Source organism: Prionailurus bengalensis, chromosome B2, assembly GCF_016509475.1.
Source record: "Prionailurus bengalensis isolate Pbe53 chromosome B2, Fcat_Pben_1.1_paternal_pri, whole genome shotgun sequence".
NCBI classification, from domain to species: Eukaryota; Metazoa; Chordata; class Mammalia; order Carnivora; family Felidae; genus Prionailurus; species Prionailurus bengalensis.
In genome coordinates, this window is record NC_057349.1 from 111003426 (window position 1) to 111018328 (window position 14903).

Below are 14903 nucleotides of genomic sequence, written 5' to 3' on the forward strand. Positions count from 1 at the left end.
CTTAATACCATCAGTTATATCTTAATTGTCTTCTTGAATCCTATTCTGCTTTTCTCCAACTCACTGCCATAGTGGCCATCACAGAAAGCAACTCTCTCCCCTTCTGTGGTCAAACATGTAAAAAATACTTTTGTGTATATCCATTGCCCTTAGACTAAATACCAAAAACCTTAATATGGCTTATAGCAGGGGTTGGTAAACTTTTCCTGTAAAATGCCAGCGAGTAAATATTTTAGTTTTACAGGCCATTTGATCTCTGGTGTAGATATTCAACTCTGCTATTATGGCACAAACACTGCTACAGACAAAACATAAATGAGTGTGTTTGTGTTCTAATAAAATGCTATTTATAGATACTGAGATTTGAATTTCTTATATGTTTAAGGTGCCCCCAAATTTTATTCTTCCTTTGATTTTTTTCAACCATTTAAAAATATATAAGCATTCTAGATTTGGTCCATGAAATATAGTTTGCCTACTCCTGGCCTTCAAAGTTCTGCTTATGTCTCATCTTTGTTTTGTACTTCTCTTGTTAATGTTTTCTACACATCTGCAACACTGTCCTTTTTCACAAGAAATTTGAATGTGCTGAAATATCTCTTCACTCCTTGGCCTCTCCTATTCTCAGTTTTTTCACTGGTTAAAATTCCTACTTATCCTTCACATCTCAGATAGAATTTTGCTTGGTTTAGAAGTACTCCTTGATTCCCCAACCTGAGTCAGACTTTTTTTTAATGTTTATTTCATTTTTCAGAGAGAGAGAGAGAGATAGAAAGAGAGGGAGATACAGAGACAGAGACAGAGTAGACGAGGAGCAGAGAGAGGGGGAGACACAGAATCTGAAGCAGGCTCCAAGCTCCGAGCTGTCAGCACAGAGCTTGATGTGGGGCTCAAACTCAGGAGCTGTGAGATCATGACCTGAGCTGAAGTGAGATGCTTAACTGACTGAGCCACCCAGGCATCGTTAAGTCAGATTTTTCTATACTTATAATACCATGTTCCTTCTATCAAAGCATTTCTCTCAGTTTTATAGCTGTTCATTTATTTGTGTGATTTACCCCTTTATATTCAACACTTTCTGTTAGACTTCTATGAAAGCTGAAACCCAATTTTTGGCTTGTCATTGTCTTTTCTGTATATAATATGAAAAAATTCAAGATGTATTCTCAAGTGAAAAAATATTACAGAAGAATCTTGGTAGTACTCACAGGAGACTCTCATTTTATCATGGCATTCATATATTTTAAAGAGAAATATTCATAGTCACATATGGCCTGTTGCGGCTAATGATGTAGGCTAGTTCATTCAAAACGTATTCACATACTTCCTTACCTTTCCTTCCTCTAGTCTAGAGGCTGGAAAATGAAACACCTTGTTGCCCTAAACAAATTCCTTATATGTTAAAATCATTCTAATCAAATTTTTTTTGATTACCCAAAAATGGGGAAACACACACACAGATAAAATTCACTTATGTAACTAAAAATTCAAGGGCACCTGGGTGGCTCAGTTGGTTAAGCATCCGACTTCAGCTCACAGCATGATCTTGCAGTTCATGAGTTCGAGCCCCACACTGGGCTCTGTGCTAACAGCTCAGAGCCTGGAGCCTGCTTCGGGTTCTGTGTCTCCCTCCGTCTCTCTCCCTCCCCCTCCTCTCTCTCAAAAATAAATAAACATTAAAAATATTCACAGAATTTGTGGAATATAGTGGCAGAATTTCATTAATGAGAAAACTGGCATCTCATAAGACTAGTGCTAGTAACTTACTTAAAATAGCTAAAGGCTACATCTTAAGACATTTTTATGCCATAGAGAGTTTTTACAAATTAAGTTGGCTGTTCTGTCCTTAGTGGCATACCATTATGCACTATACCTCATCAGTTACAAAAGTTTTTCTTTGACTCTTAAGCTAAATGGCAAGTGTCCTGAAGGGAAGAACTATACATAAAGGCACATTCCATCTTTTTACATCTTACATTGCAATGTATCTCTGTTTAAATATGAAATGTGTATTCTTGGCTTTAAAGTTGCTTTGTCTCGATAGTTTTATAGCATTGGCTGTAATTCCTATTTCTTATTTCACTCCTCTCCAGTGGATCTTATTTTATTTTACTCCATTTTATTTTATTTTTATTTCAGCTTTATTACAGTATAATTGACACATAAAATTGGTAGACATGTAAAGTGTACATCATGGCGATTTGATATATGTATACATTGTGAAAGGATTCCCCCCATCTGGATTTTATTTTGTATTTGTATGTCTGCCTCTGAGTTAATTCTGCACTTGGAGACTTGCATCACTTAGGGTTTGCAGTACTGAGCACAGTGCCCATCAAAACCACCTATAAAGCAAACAACCAGTCAGTTTGTCAACCAGAGCAAGGACTCAAGAAATGTTTTTGAGCAATATTTTGAAGAGTCATTAGTTGAGAAAAAACACAAAAGAAAAGTGCAGATGAAAGCAAGTTTTAGGAAATATTTTCCTTACTTTCTATTCCACTATAAGTGATGAAAAAATTTGTCAGCAAAAATTAAATGTTTGAAGTCTTATGTGAGACGTTATCCTGGAGTCATTTCTTTAAATTTACTTTTTGTTTCAATATTAATTTGCAACAACTACTGAAGCCTTGCTAACAACAACAAATATGAAACCACCTAAAGTCCCTAAAGTCCCTAAAGGACTTGCACATATTAAACACCAGTGTAAAAATTGTAATAAAAGTGAATATCACAAATGCTGACTTGGAAAATGAATCAAGATATTCTTGGTTCCATAGTGATTTCTATGATTCAATAAAAGCTGTGGCAGAATAAAGTCATTTTCAGATTTACTATAAAGATCTTTATTTGTTTTCACCGGTTACTTTGCTATTTGTTGAAAAAATTTTACTTTCATTAATATAAATGATAAAATATGGATTTATTACAGTAAAGCTTTATAAATACTATAATTTAAATAATATAACCTTATTTATTATTTTAAATATATTATTCTATAAAATCCACATATTCAAGTTTGTTTAATATGATCTATAAATTTCTTCAAGAAAAGAATCATTAGAGACATGACAGCAAAGTCGTGAGTTTGGCAAAAATTTAGAATTAAGTAGTTGACCACTTGATTTTTGTCTATGATTTGATGTTTAAACAATTTTAATTATTGTAAAAGCTTTTACTTTTTCATATCAAATTAAATGATTGAAATTTCTCTTCAATGTCACATGAAGCTACCTTACAAATTTAATGAGGCAGAGGTAACTTATAACTGTATTTTGGGGGCTCCTGGGTGGCTCAGTCGGTTGAGCGTCCGACTTCGGCTCAGGTCATCATCTCACAGCTTGTGAGTTCAAGCCCCGCAGCAAGCTCTGTGCTGACAGCTCGGAGCCTGGAGCCTGCTTCGGATTCTGTGTCTCCCTCTCTCTCTGCCCCTAACCCACTCGCATTCTGTCTCTCTCAAAAATAAAAATAAACATTAAAAATTTTTTTAAAATTAAAAAAAACTGTATTTTGCCATGCGAACATGAAATTGAAGATTATTACTCCCTACGGTAAAAAATAAGTATACAAAAAAGAAAATTGGTGCTTTCTGCTATTTTTATGATTTCATGTTAAATCATGTAATGTTAAATGGCAGTTGAAGTGAAAGAAATGGATGGATGGACAAGCTAAAACTTTCTGACTTTGCCTGATATAAGCCAAGATTGTACTTACTGTTTATTTTGTTTTGTTGAGATCAAATATATACAACCAATCAGGTGGACACAAAATCAGAATCTCTATAGAAAGGATTAATGGGAAGTGGAAATCCTTAAACGCAGATGTCTTCAGACCATGTATTTCATCTGGAGTAGTTTTTCCTAAAGGGCTAATCCAGATCTAACACAACTGCTATGTACCAGTTCTCCCACTGGGCTGTGCTTGAACAAAATAACATTCTTCCGAAAATAGATTCAGAAAGGAACTCTCATTTCATGGTGGTCATTCTTTGTAACTACAAAGCTTCTGTAAAGGAAACATCAAGGCGCCCCTTCAAGGACCTACCTTACTATTAAAAAAAAAAGAAAAGAGTCTTCTGTGTAATGAAGAATATTTGGAATCAAATAAGATATTCTGAAATAAGGACAATCACTTTGAACTTCATGAAGAAAGCTTAAAAGGAGATAATGAAAGGGCTGGAGAAAAGTCAGAAAATTAAAAACGCAGAAGGGAGAATGAGCAAATAGAAAAAAAAATGTTTTACATGTTCACATATTCCACAGCACTTTAATACATATTTTCTACTAAAATAACCAAGACAAAATCATTTTGCTCATAAGTCACCTTTTATCTTGTTAAGTTACACTTTTAAAATAAGAATGATATTTTGTCAACTACACACCATACAAGGCCATGAGGATCAAAATCATTTGAAATAAAGAGTAAAGAGCAATGGTGATATGAGTTATTATAGTCACTATTAACAGTATAATTCATATTGTAAAAGCTGAATTCTTTATTCATATTCATTTGAGGGTTTCTTTAAGGCAAAATTCCTGTATGCTGATTTTGTACAGTTTTTCTCTTAAGTATATACAATTTGATTTTGTCCCAAATCGAATTCCTTACATTCATTTCTGTTGGAACCTGGCTTCCAGTATGCTGAAGTAATTTGGAATTGTATTACTATCTTCTACAAGTCCATGATGTTGAATTCTGACTATAAAAACCTTCCAGGATTACTCAAAATTATTTTATATGAATCATCCTAATACTAAAATGGGGTTTATATAAATATGCTATTTTTTAAAATTGCATATATTTGAGATAGATTCCAGCTCTTCTCTCTCTCTCATTTATTTGACTTTTACTATCATGGAAATTAATTATATTAGTCATTCCCGATTAAAAATTACCAATATTACCCACACATTTCAGTGATTATAAATTTATTTTTTGGTTGTTTGCTCAATCAGCAATTTTTTAAATGAATAAACATAGACAAATTTGACATTTGAGGTATGTTTGTTCTATTTTTATTAATCTGTAGGTTTAAAAAATATAATGTGCTTATTCATCCTTTGTTAATTATATGCATTGTAATACATCTTCCCAGTATGAAGCTTATCTTTTCTGTTTGGATTTGTTCTCTTTTTGTCTTAAATCCTACTCTAACCATACATACACAATGGAATACTGAGTCATAAAAAAGATTGAAATCTTGCCATTTGCAGCAACATATATGGGCCAAGAAGTTATGCTAAGTAAAACAAGTCAGACAGAGAAAGAAAAATACCATATAATTTCACTTATATGTGGAATTTAAACAAACAAACAAACAAACAAACAAACAAGACAGAAATAGTTTCATAGATGCAGGAAACAAATTTCCTGATTACCAGAGGTGGGGAAAGGTTGGGAGCAGGGCAAAATAGGTGAAAAGGATTAAGAGGTACAAACTTCTAGTTATAAAATAAATAAATCATGGGAATGTGGTGTAAAGCACAGGGGATATAGTCGATAATTTTGTAATAACTTTGCATTGTGACAAAAAGTAACTAGACTTCTCAGGGATCATTTCATAATGTATCAAAGTATTGAATCACTAGGATGTACACCTGAAACTAACTAGGTATTGTGTGTCAATTATATTTTGATAAAATAAAATAAAATAAAGTTCTGGTGATTGCATTTAGTTGAATTTTTATGCACCCCCTTCCTTGTCTATACATACTCATCATTAAAAATTAGGGAGAAAATAGTACAATAACATAAAAATTGATGAAATAAGGGCAGAATGTTAAAAAAATCTATCTTTTCCAAAAAGCTTTCTTTTCCACCACCATTATCTATGACCATGAACTGGCTAGTGTTAGAATGACCATATGGCATGGGATGATGAAAAAGGATTCTGGAATGACAGGAAAAGAAAAAGGAAACTCTTAAGTAGGTATGTCCAGTGATCAAAGACTGAAATGCACATCAAGTGATTTTGGTGGAAATCTGAATTATTTTGTGTGTGGATATATATATATATATATATCCACACACATATATATATATATATATATCCACACACACATATATATATACATATATATATATATGTGTATATATATATATATATATATATATATATTCATTCCACATGCATTTCTTCCAGGGAAAATTTTTGAACTGAACAGCCTTAATAAAAATGTGGAAATTTGAAATATGCCTGTCTTTTCCTCATTTTTTTTAATATTTCTGTTTTAGATTGGCAAAGGAATAATTAGCATCCTTGAATGCTTAAATTACTTAATGGCATCAAATCATTTCAACTTAGATTGTTATGTAAGTGTCCACTCCAACCACCAACCAGATCATGCCAAAGAAATCTAGTTTCTTTAAAATAATTTAGTGTTCAGGTAAATCTACAGGAATGCCATTAGTCTTCGCAATCAATTTATAATACAATGTGGCAACATTTTGCTGTTTATTGGGCATTTAACATTACAAGTGAGAATTCTCTTGCAAGGTAAAATATTCTGATTTACATATTATACCAGACTAGCATAATTGTATATAGCACTGAAATAACTAGTATCATAAGTGAAGATAAAGTTTTAGGTATGATAATACATTTCTAAAGTGAAATATAAAGGCCTTAACAGATTTGAAATCCATGTTGCTTTAAAATACTTAAAAAAAATCAAGTAGCCTATGGGCTGAGAAACAAAAATCATGTTGTACTCTTATGTTTCATTAAATAGCAATTTCGTTTAATTTAAAATTAATTGCAAAGTTAGAAAAATATGACTTAAGGGTGTTTTTCTATACATTGCTACACTCACTAATGAAGACTCTCCATGTGCCCTTCATTTCTTTATGTCCTTGGCTGCTTTCCCCTCCCCCAGCTCACCCACAACTCTCCCAACTCCAACACATGTGTTACAAGTTTACCAAAAGTTTCTTTTTCTTTTAAACAAAATATTGCCAGTAAGTTTGGATTTTTATCACTAAGTCCCTGTACATTAATTGGTCAATAGTTCATGCAGATCTTCTCCTCAGGTATATTTCTAACCTATTTTTAACATTCAGTATGGTCAGTATAATTTCATGGTCTCACTGGTTTACTTATGTTCATCTTGACAACAAGAAATGTTAGAAAATTCTGAGTATGATATCGTGCCCATAGAAGGTACTGGGATTAATTAGAAACTAAATATATTATATTGGACTAACCATATTTACTTATGTTTTAGGAGACATAACTTCGTGCATATCAGAATCCACATTACTTTGATTGTAGTATAATGGGAAGGCTGGAGGTGTTTGCTTTAGATCAGATTTCTAATGCTGACTGTATTGCAAATCACAATAATTTTGAAAAGTTTCTTGGCTACTCCATTTTTATTTATCTATAAAACGAAGGTTTTGGACTATAGTTTATCTCTAAGTTCCTCCTAGCTATAAAATTTGTTTAGAGTTTGGTTGTATCCAAACCTAACAGAATGGCAAGCTAACACTGAGAAATTTTAAGTGTTTTTATCTTAAGTCTTTGGTTTCTATAGCTATCCTTTTTAAGATTCACCTTGGGATATTTACTAAATGCAGATTTTCCACTACAGACTGGTGGAGTCAGAATAACATATGCATTTTAAAAAGCTTTCACAGTATTTCTGGCATAGTTACTCTTGTCTTTGTTATTTCATAGTAAAATTTAGAATTTTGAGAGAGAAAATAGTCCTTTTTCCTTTGCTCACACATATACAAGGGCGTATGAAAGTTATAGTTTTAAAAGCCTGAAAAATAAATGATATATTGCTTTGTTGCAAATAACTGAATATGCAATAGGCAGATCAATGTGTTTTCACATTTCATTATACAATATTACCTTTTTCCTTTAGGGAAACTGGAAGCTTCACTTCTTTCCCCTTAATAGGCTCTGGGAAAAAAAAAAAAACATTGAGCCTTTATTTGAAGCCAAGATAAAAAGATTTGAGAACACATATATAATGGAGTCAGTGAGCTATAAGTAAGGTGAACTTGGGTGGAACTTATATAATGTTTTCTTACAAAAATGATTTTAATCATACAGAGACAAGGAAACAACAGCACAGAGTACAACAATCCATCCTCCCTGATCATTTTCATTTAAAATAAATGTAAATTGTCGAATGAGTTACAATCTATTTGTTCATTTAAGAGAATGGGCTTTGGATGGATAGGAACTTATTTTAGCTGTAATTTTTTTAAAAACATATGGCTTCTAGGGGCGCCTGGGTGGCGCAGTCGGGTAAGCGTCCGACTTCAGCCAGGTCACCATCTCGCGGTCCGTGAGTTCGAGCCCCGCGTCGGGCTCTGGGCAGATGGCTCAGAGCCTGGAGCCTGTTTCCGAATCTGTGTCTCCCTCTCTCTCTGCCCCTCGCCCGTTCATGCTCTGTCTCTCTCTGTCCCAAAAATAAATAAACATTGAAAAAAAAAAGTTAAAAAAAAAAAAAAACATATGGCTTCTAGAAGTCTCCCAAACTGTTATAATCAGCACTAACTTAGTTTATTTCTTTCAGGCTATGTGATTATTTTTTTTTAAATAAACAAATGGAAAACCCTGCATCTGTCATGTAAATGTGGTGCTTCAGTCATCAGACTCCAGTCAAACACATTTCAAGAATAAGACAGAAATAAAACACAAAAGCCAATTTTATCTGTAAACTCCCACCATCAAAAAATGTGGCCCTTAGTATAAAAAAAAAAAAAAAAAACTTCGTTTATTCTACCAGGTTCAAATATAAAGTGATTCTAATCATATCATGTGTTCCAGACATATATGTGGGTGATGTCTTGAATAGGATCATACTTCCTCAATAGCCTATGTAAAAGATAAACCAGTTTTCTGCCTTGTCTGCAACATATCTCAGTAAACATTTTACTGACAAAAATTACTTTTGATGCAGTGAGAAAAGAAGGGAAAGGGGAATAATCTATCCTTCCAGCCCTTTGTTTTATTCCCACTTTATGGTGTGTGTGTCAGGGGGAGAGTGCAGAATATGATGGTGGGACTCGTAAATGAATATCTCACTCAAGCAATTGTTTAGAATTGAGTCCAGGTGACTTTGGATAGTGTCAAGAATGGACTTAGGAGTTCTATTGAAAAGGCTGTGTCCCTCAAAGCAAGATTTTCTTGGTAGAAAATATCCATATTTTCCTTTCCATATCCTTAAATATCCATATGTTTGCAGAATATTTTTAAATGGCTTTGGTGGCAAGGAAGATTCCGTGTTGCCATTTAATGTGCTAAGTATAAGTAGGGCCTATTTTTTTTTTCTGTATTTCAGCATCTGAAGATGAAATCAAGAGCCATGGATTGAATAAACAGACTGAGAAGCTTCATTAACTTTTTTCAAGCTAATGGGGGTAATTTACTGCTTTTGCATTTCCTGGCTAAACCAAAAAAAAAATAATAATGTATTGTGAAATGAGAAATGTTGGTGGGGACAGATTCCTAGTGGGGTGGGAGAGTGCAGCACCTGGAATTTCAAGTTCAAGATACAGCATATTGATTTAAGTGGGGAGGTGTATATGTTTGTGTGAGATTAAAGTAGTTATAAAACACAAGAATGAGGGAGAGAACCCACAAGACTGCTTTGATATTGGTGGAGAAAGAAAGAAGAGGTGGAATGCAAATTTATAATGTATTTGAAAGTCATAAACTCATCACTTTAAATGTGGTGAAAGTTCACCAAAGTCGGGCACTCAACTGACTGAGCCTTGTAGGCCACTAAAATTGATTTTTAAAAAAATGTTCATTTTTGAGAGAAAGAGCACACTTGTGTGTGAGCAGGGGGTGGGGGAGAGGCAGATAGAGGGAGAGAGGGAGAATCCCAAAACATCCCTCACTGACAGCACAGAGCCCAACCTGGGGCTCGATCTCAGAACCATGAGATCATGACCTGAGCCGAAATCAAGAGTCCCACACTTAACTGACTGACTGAACCACCTAGGCTCCCCAAAAGTGATTTTGATTTCCAAGTTCAATAATGGGAAGATGCCTTCTGCTCCCAGGCTGGATCATTTCTTGCACTGATTTTCTTGAAGGTCATTTCCTCTCAGTGTCCATTTTGATTTCAAGGGGTTTTCACCTGATTTAGGAAGTCCACAGGCTGAAGTAGGAAAGGAGTGGGGTATCAAATCTTACCCAAACTGTGAAGAATGTTATATAGTAATTCTGTACTTGTATATTAGGAAGTATAAGGATATTGTTGGCTTGGGTCAGCTATTAAGGTTTTTTTTTTTAAGTCATCTGTATTGTTTGTCAGGAGCAAAGCATTGGAGAGCACTTTTTTTGTGTGATTTTACAAATATGGCAGTTTCTTTGTGTTTGTCCAAGAGCCTACAGAAAAGCTTATGAATCTTGATTACCAAGATCTAGAGGTGCTGGTTGGATCAGTCAGTTAAGCATCCGACTTTGGCTCAGGTCATGATCTCCTGGTTCATGACTTCGAGCCCCACATCGGGCTCTGTGAAGACAGCTCAGAGCCTCAAGCCTGCTTCAGATTCTGTGTCTTCTTATCTCTGCCCCTCCCCTGCTCACACTCTGTTTCTATCTCTCTGTCTCTCTCTCTCTCTTTCTCATAACTAAACATTAAAAAATTAAAAAAAAAAGACCTGGAACATATTTAAAGATGCTTGGATATAATTTAGAATTCTCAAAGTCATCTGGGCAAGGTTGTGATGGAAAAAAAAAATTCACAGAAGAATAGAAAAATGGTTTCAGGTTTTTAATCCCTCTACACTGCCCCAGATAAAGGCAGTAATAAACTAGGGCGAGTGTCCACAATGAACTCTAAATCATTGGGGATCAAGGTCCTCAGACAACTTACCTCATCCTTAGCTCTACCTTTTGTTTGTACAGGTGGGAATGGCCAAGAGAAAGCATGTTTATGACAAATAGAAATTGGGGGATCATCATGTGCATGGTCCCAAGCATCAGAATATAAGGAAAGACAAGGTCCACTGAGAATTCTCTGGCATTAGATCCAAACATACACAGGCCTGGGTCACAAAATTAGAAAATACTTCTAATATCCATCATATTACTCCAATACCAGAGTAACCTAAGAGTGCTACTATTGCAGTCTCAGTAGAGGAGAAATTAATCTCTTTGTTTCCTTGTTTGGGTTCAGTCTGCAGTGCCTCAGACCATGGGTGATTCTTCCATCATCATATAAATCAGACCAGCTGTTACAAGTGACAGTAAGATAGAGAATATAACCAATAATAGGCATGTCTAACAGGATTGTCTGGTTTCTTGATGTTCAAGGCCACACAGGCTTCTGCTCTTGCAGGTGTGTTGAGAGGACTTAGGTGAGTCCACTAGCCAAGGGAAGTCAGTAGCTGAAGCAGCAGCAAAAGCCAGCAAGATGTGTCTTTCTCCTGCTCTTTTTTCTTCCCTACACCTCTATCTTCTTTTTTTTTTTTTAATTTATTTTTCAACGTTTATTTATTTTTGGGACAGAGAGAGACAGAGCATGAACGGGGGAGGGGCAGAGAGAGAGGGAGACACAGAATCGGAAACAGGCTCCAGGCTCTGAGCCATCAGCCCAGAGCCTGACACGGGGCTCGAACTTACGGACCGCGAGATCGTGACCTGGCTGAAGTCGGACGCTTAACCAACTGCGCCACCCAGGCGCCCAACACCTCTATCTTCTTAAATAAAGGCACAGTCTAATCATGTTTCCCTAAATCCTTAATTTGCTCATGGTCATCACATTCCCAATAAATGGGGCCTCAAAGGATTTCTGGGTGATAACCCTAGGTTTATGAGTTGTAGCACTGTTTCCGTATGTATTCTAATGTGTACATGCAAGTGGAATTGATGAGACTGGCAAATGTAGGCAAACTTTTAGCAGCTTAATAGAAATAACTCACAAAATACAGTGACTCCAATGCAATAACTGGATTTTTTAGCAAGTGGAATTGCTGCATTCTAATTCTGCCACAGTTCAGCAGTAGGCTTCAAAGAGCCTCTTCAAATACAGTAATATGGTAGAAGTGTTTAATGTCCCTGAAATATTACAAGTAATGCTGCACTTTATTCTTTGAATTTTTTGTAATGATAAATTATACTCAGAAAACAAAGGAAAGGTGGTAATACAATTCTTCTAAAATAGTATCTACCTTATACATAACAAAGACATTTGATGGCATTAACACAATTGAATAATAAGACAGGTGCATTTGAAATAGTTCTAAATCACTAATCATATGCAGTGAACCTTTATATACATAATTTTCTAGTGACTGTGGAGACATCTTGCAAAATACAGGATTTAACGTTAAAGACAAAGTATTCACTAGGAAATTGCCTGAAATTGTACATTAATAACAATAACAACAGAAATAGAAATTACAGGAGTCTGCTTAGTGAAGTGGTCAGTGTGGATTTAAACCCCCCAGATAATATTTTCCGGGACAGATTTTTACAACTGCCATTTCCAACTAGCTTAAGCTTTGGCACAAGTGAAGTCTTTTAAGTAGTAGTTTAACTCTTTGATAATCATCAGTGCCTCAAAGGTAGTTTTAGAGGTAAGCTCCAGTCTTTCTTTTGAACTGCTTTTCTTGTGAACAAATAATATAAGGCCCAAATATTCCTGTGGCATAATTGTGAACCCAAATAAATGTATCTCACACTACATTGGAAGGAGGGAAGGTTTACTTTGTGCAAATTATGGTTTGAAAATCATATAAATATATATTTATATGTGCGTGTGTATCTATCTATCTATCGATTCATCATCTAGATATAGATATCTCTATATATCTCCATATATATGTTTGGATTTTACTGGTAGTATGTTTCAATGACACTTCAGTTCTCACACAATCAAGGAAAATAATCTCATTAATTGTCAGATAAAATGAGAAAGGAGAATGAGGAATCTCTCTCAAAGTACAGATAATCACTGGAGAAAAAATAGACTAAACTCTTCTGTGGGAATTAAGGGGAGCCCCTCCCCCCAATAGCTAAAGGACTAAGACTATATTTACATACTGCAGAGCCAATGTATCTGAGTCAAATAGATTTTTCAAACTTAGGTAATGACTCTACACTCAAAGAAAAATTGCTTTGAAGAATAAAAATATAAGAACCTTATTTAAGGAGCAGTTATCTGTGTTAAAATGAAGAGATGGACTTTAGTGTCTGAAAGACTGAACTTTGATTCTTGTCTTCACCTCTTACCTACGATGTGATACTGAGTATCTTACATTATCTCTGTCTCAGCTTCCTTGTTTATAAATGATTAAGATCTCAAGCACAACTTGGTAAAACAAAATGTATAAAGTAGATATCAAAGAGCAGATGCCCTGCTTCACTCAAACGATTCTTACACATTTGCCTGGCTAATTCCTCATCCTCCTACTTGAATTTAATATAACTTCAGGAAAGCCTCCTCAGATGCCCCACACTTGACTAGGATCCCCCATGGCAGTCTCTTATAGCACCCTGTATATCTCCTCTATAATTCTTATTGCTTTAATTAATTATGTAATTAATACTATGAATTCCATGAAAGCAAAGACCATGACTTTCTTGTACTCCCAGTGTCTGGTGGGTACATGTTCTGATTATTGCATACTAGATGCACAAAAAGTAATTATTAAATGTGGTACTTTATCCACATAAATTAATGTGAATAACATTAACTTTTGATGCTTAAATAGGTGGTATTTCAAATAATTAATAAAATACACACATATTTTTGTGTATATTAGATTATAAACATGTAAGTATACAAATTCAGAAGAGAGAATTCAGTGAAAGTTGAAATAGATAGAGAAGGCTTGATGTTTTATGCTTGGAAAGAGACCTGGGATTTAGATGGACATAAAGGAAAGTCAGTCCATTCCAGAGATTGAAATTGCAAAATTTAAATAACAATGTCATGCTCTTTCATAGTAACATAGAGCCAGACAAGACTCAAGCATACAGAACTTGACTAAGAGTCTTTGAAAAGAACAATTCAGAACTCTAATTCTAGAGTCTTCATCCCTATTACTGGCTTTGCCATCTTTGTTTTCCAGTGATTAGCAAGTGTTTGGATAGATTATGCACTAAATATATATTTTATGAATGGATAGAAAAGAGAGAATCAAAGCACATAGGGCAAGTTCTTTCCATAACTTTTACTTTCCTTCTAACTTTTTCCCCCTCTTCTCATTCTTTAAGGAAAAATCCTCTTTCTTTTTTCTTTCTTTTAGAAATTGTAATCAGAGCACTTTTTAAGTGACAATGAACTAGAAGAAAGTTTTTGAGGGACAATTAAATAAATATAAGTTTTCAAATATATGAATGTGACCTGTGAAGTTTGGGCTCACATATCTGCAAAGGAGATGACTCTAACGTACTATGGACTCTTTCAGATAGTTTTGCTAATAAATTTCTAGTATTATATCAAATACTAGTGTTACATCAAATTGACTCTATTACCTTTATCCTTCAAAACTGAGGAAGTCTTCCCGGATTTTTCTTTTTTAATTTCTGGAAGAGGAATCATAGGGAGAAAAGGTTACAAGGAATTACAGAGAGGAAAAAAACTGCAAGTTTTTCATGTTTTGTTTTGTTTTCTTTTCTTTTTTTTTTTTTTCTGAGGCTTAAAGACTCAGAGGGGCTCTGAGTTGATATTCAAGACAGACATATCAACTGGGACAAGTTGCCTATAAAACACATGCAAAATATGCAAAAGATACAAAATAAGCCCACAAATTATTATCACAATTGGAATATTATGATAGACACATAGAAGATACAAATAAAATGCTATAGGTTTTGAGGAAAGAAGCTATAACAATGGTAGCTAACATTGTCTATACTATATATCATAGGGAATGCTCTCTACTGTTTGGTCATTCAATGTTCATAACAACCCTGTATGGTAGGTAGA

At 34.5% G+C, this 14903-nt stretch overlaps 1 protein-coding gene across 1 annotated transcript in view; it reads right to left on the reverse strand.

Annotated features, from left to right (window-relative positions):
* The window catches only part of TRDN (triadin), a 395011-nt gene that overhangs the window by 85226 nt on the left and 294882 nt on the right, over window positions 1–14903 (reverse strand). The window contains exons 22-23 of the mRNA XM_043592239.1: window positions 14450–14500; window positions 7856–7906 (exon numbers count right to left, since the gene is read on the reverse strand). Coding sequence (XP_043448174.1) covers window positions 7856–7906; window positions 14450–14500 — 102 coding nt within the window. The remainder of the gene's footprint in view (window positions 1–7855; window positions 7907–14449; window positions 14501–14903) is intronic.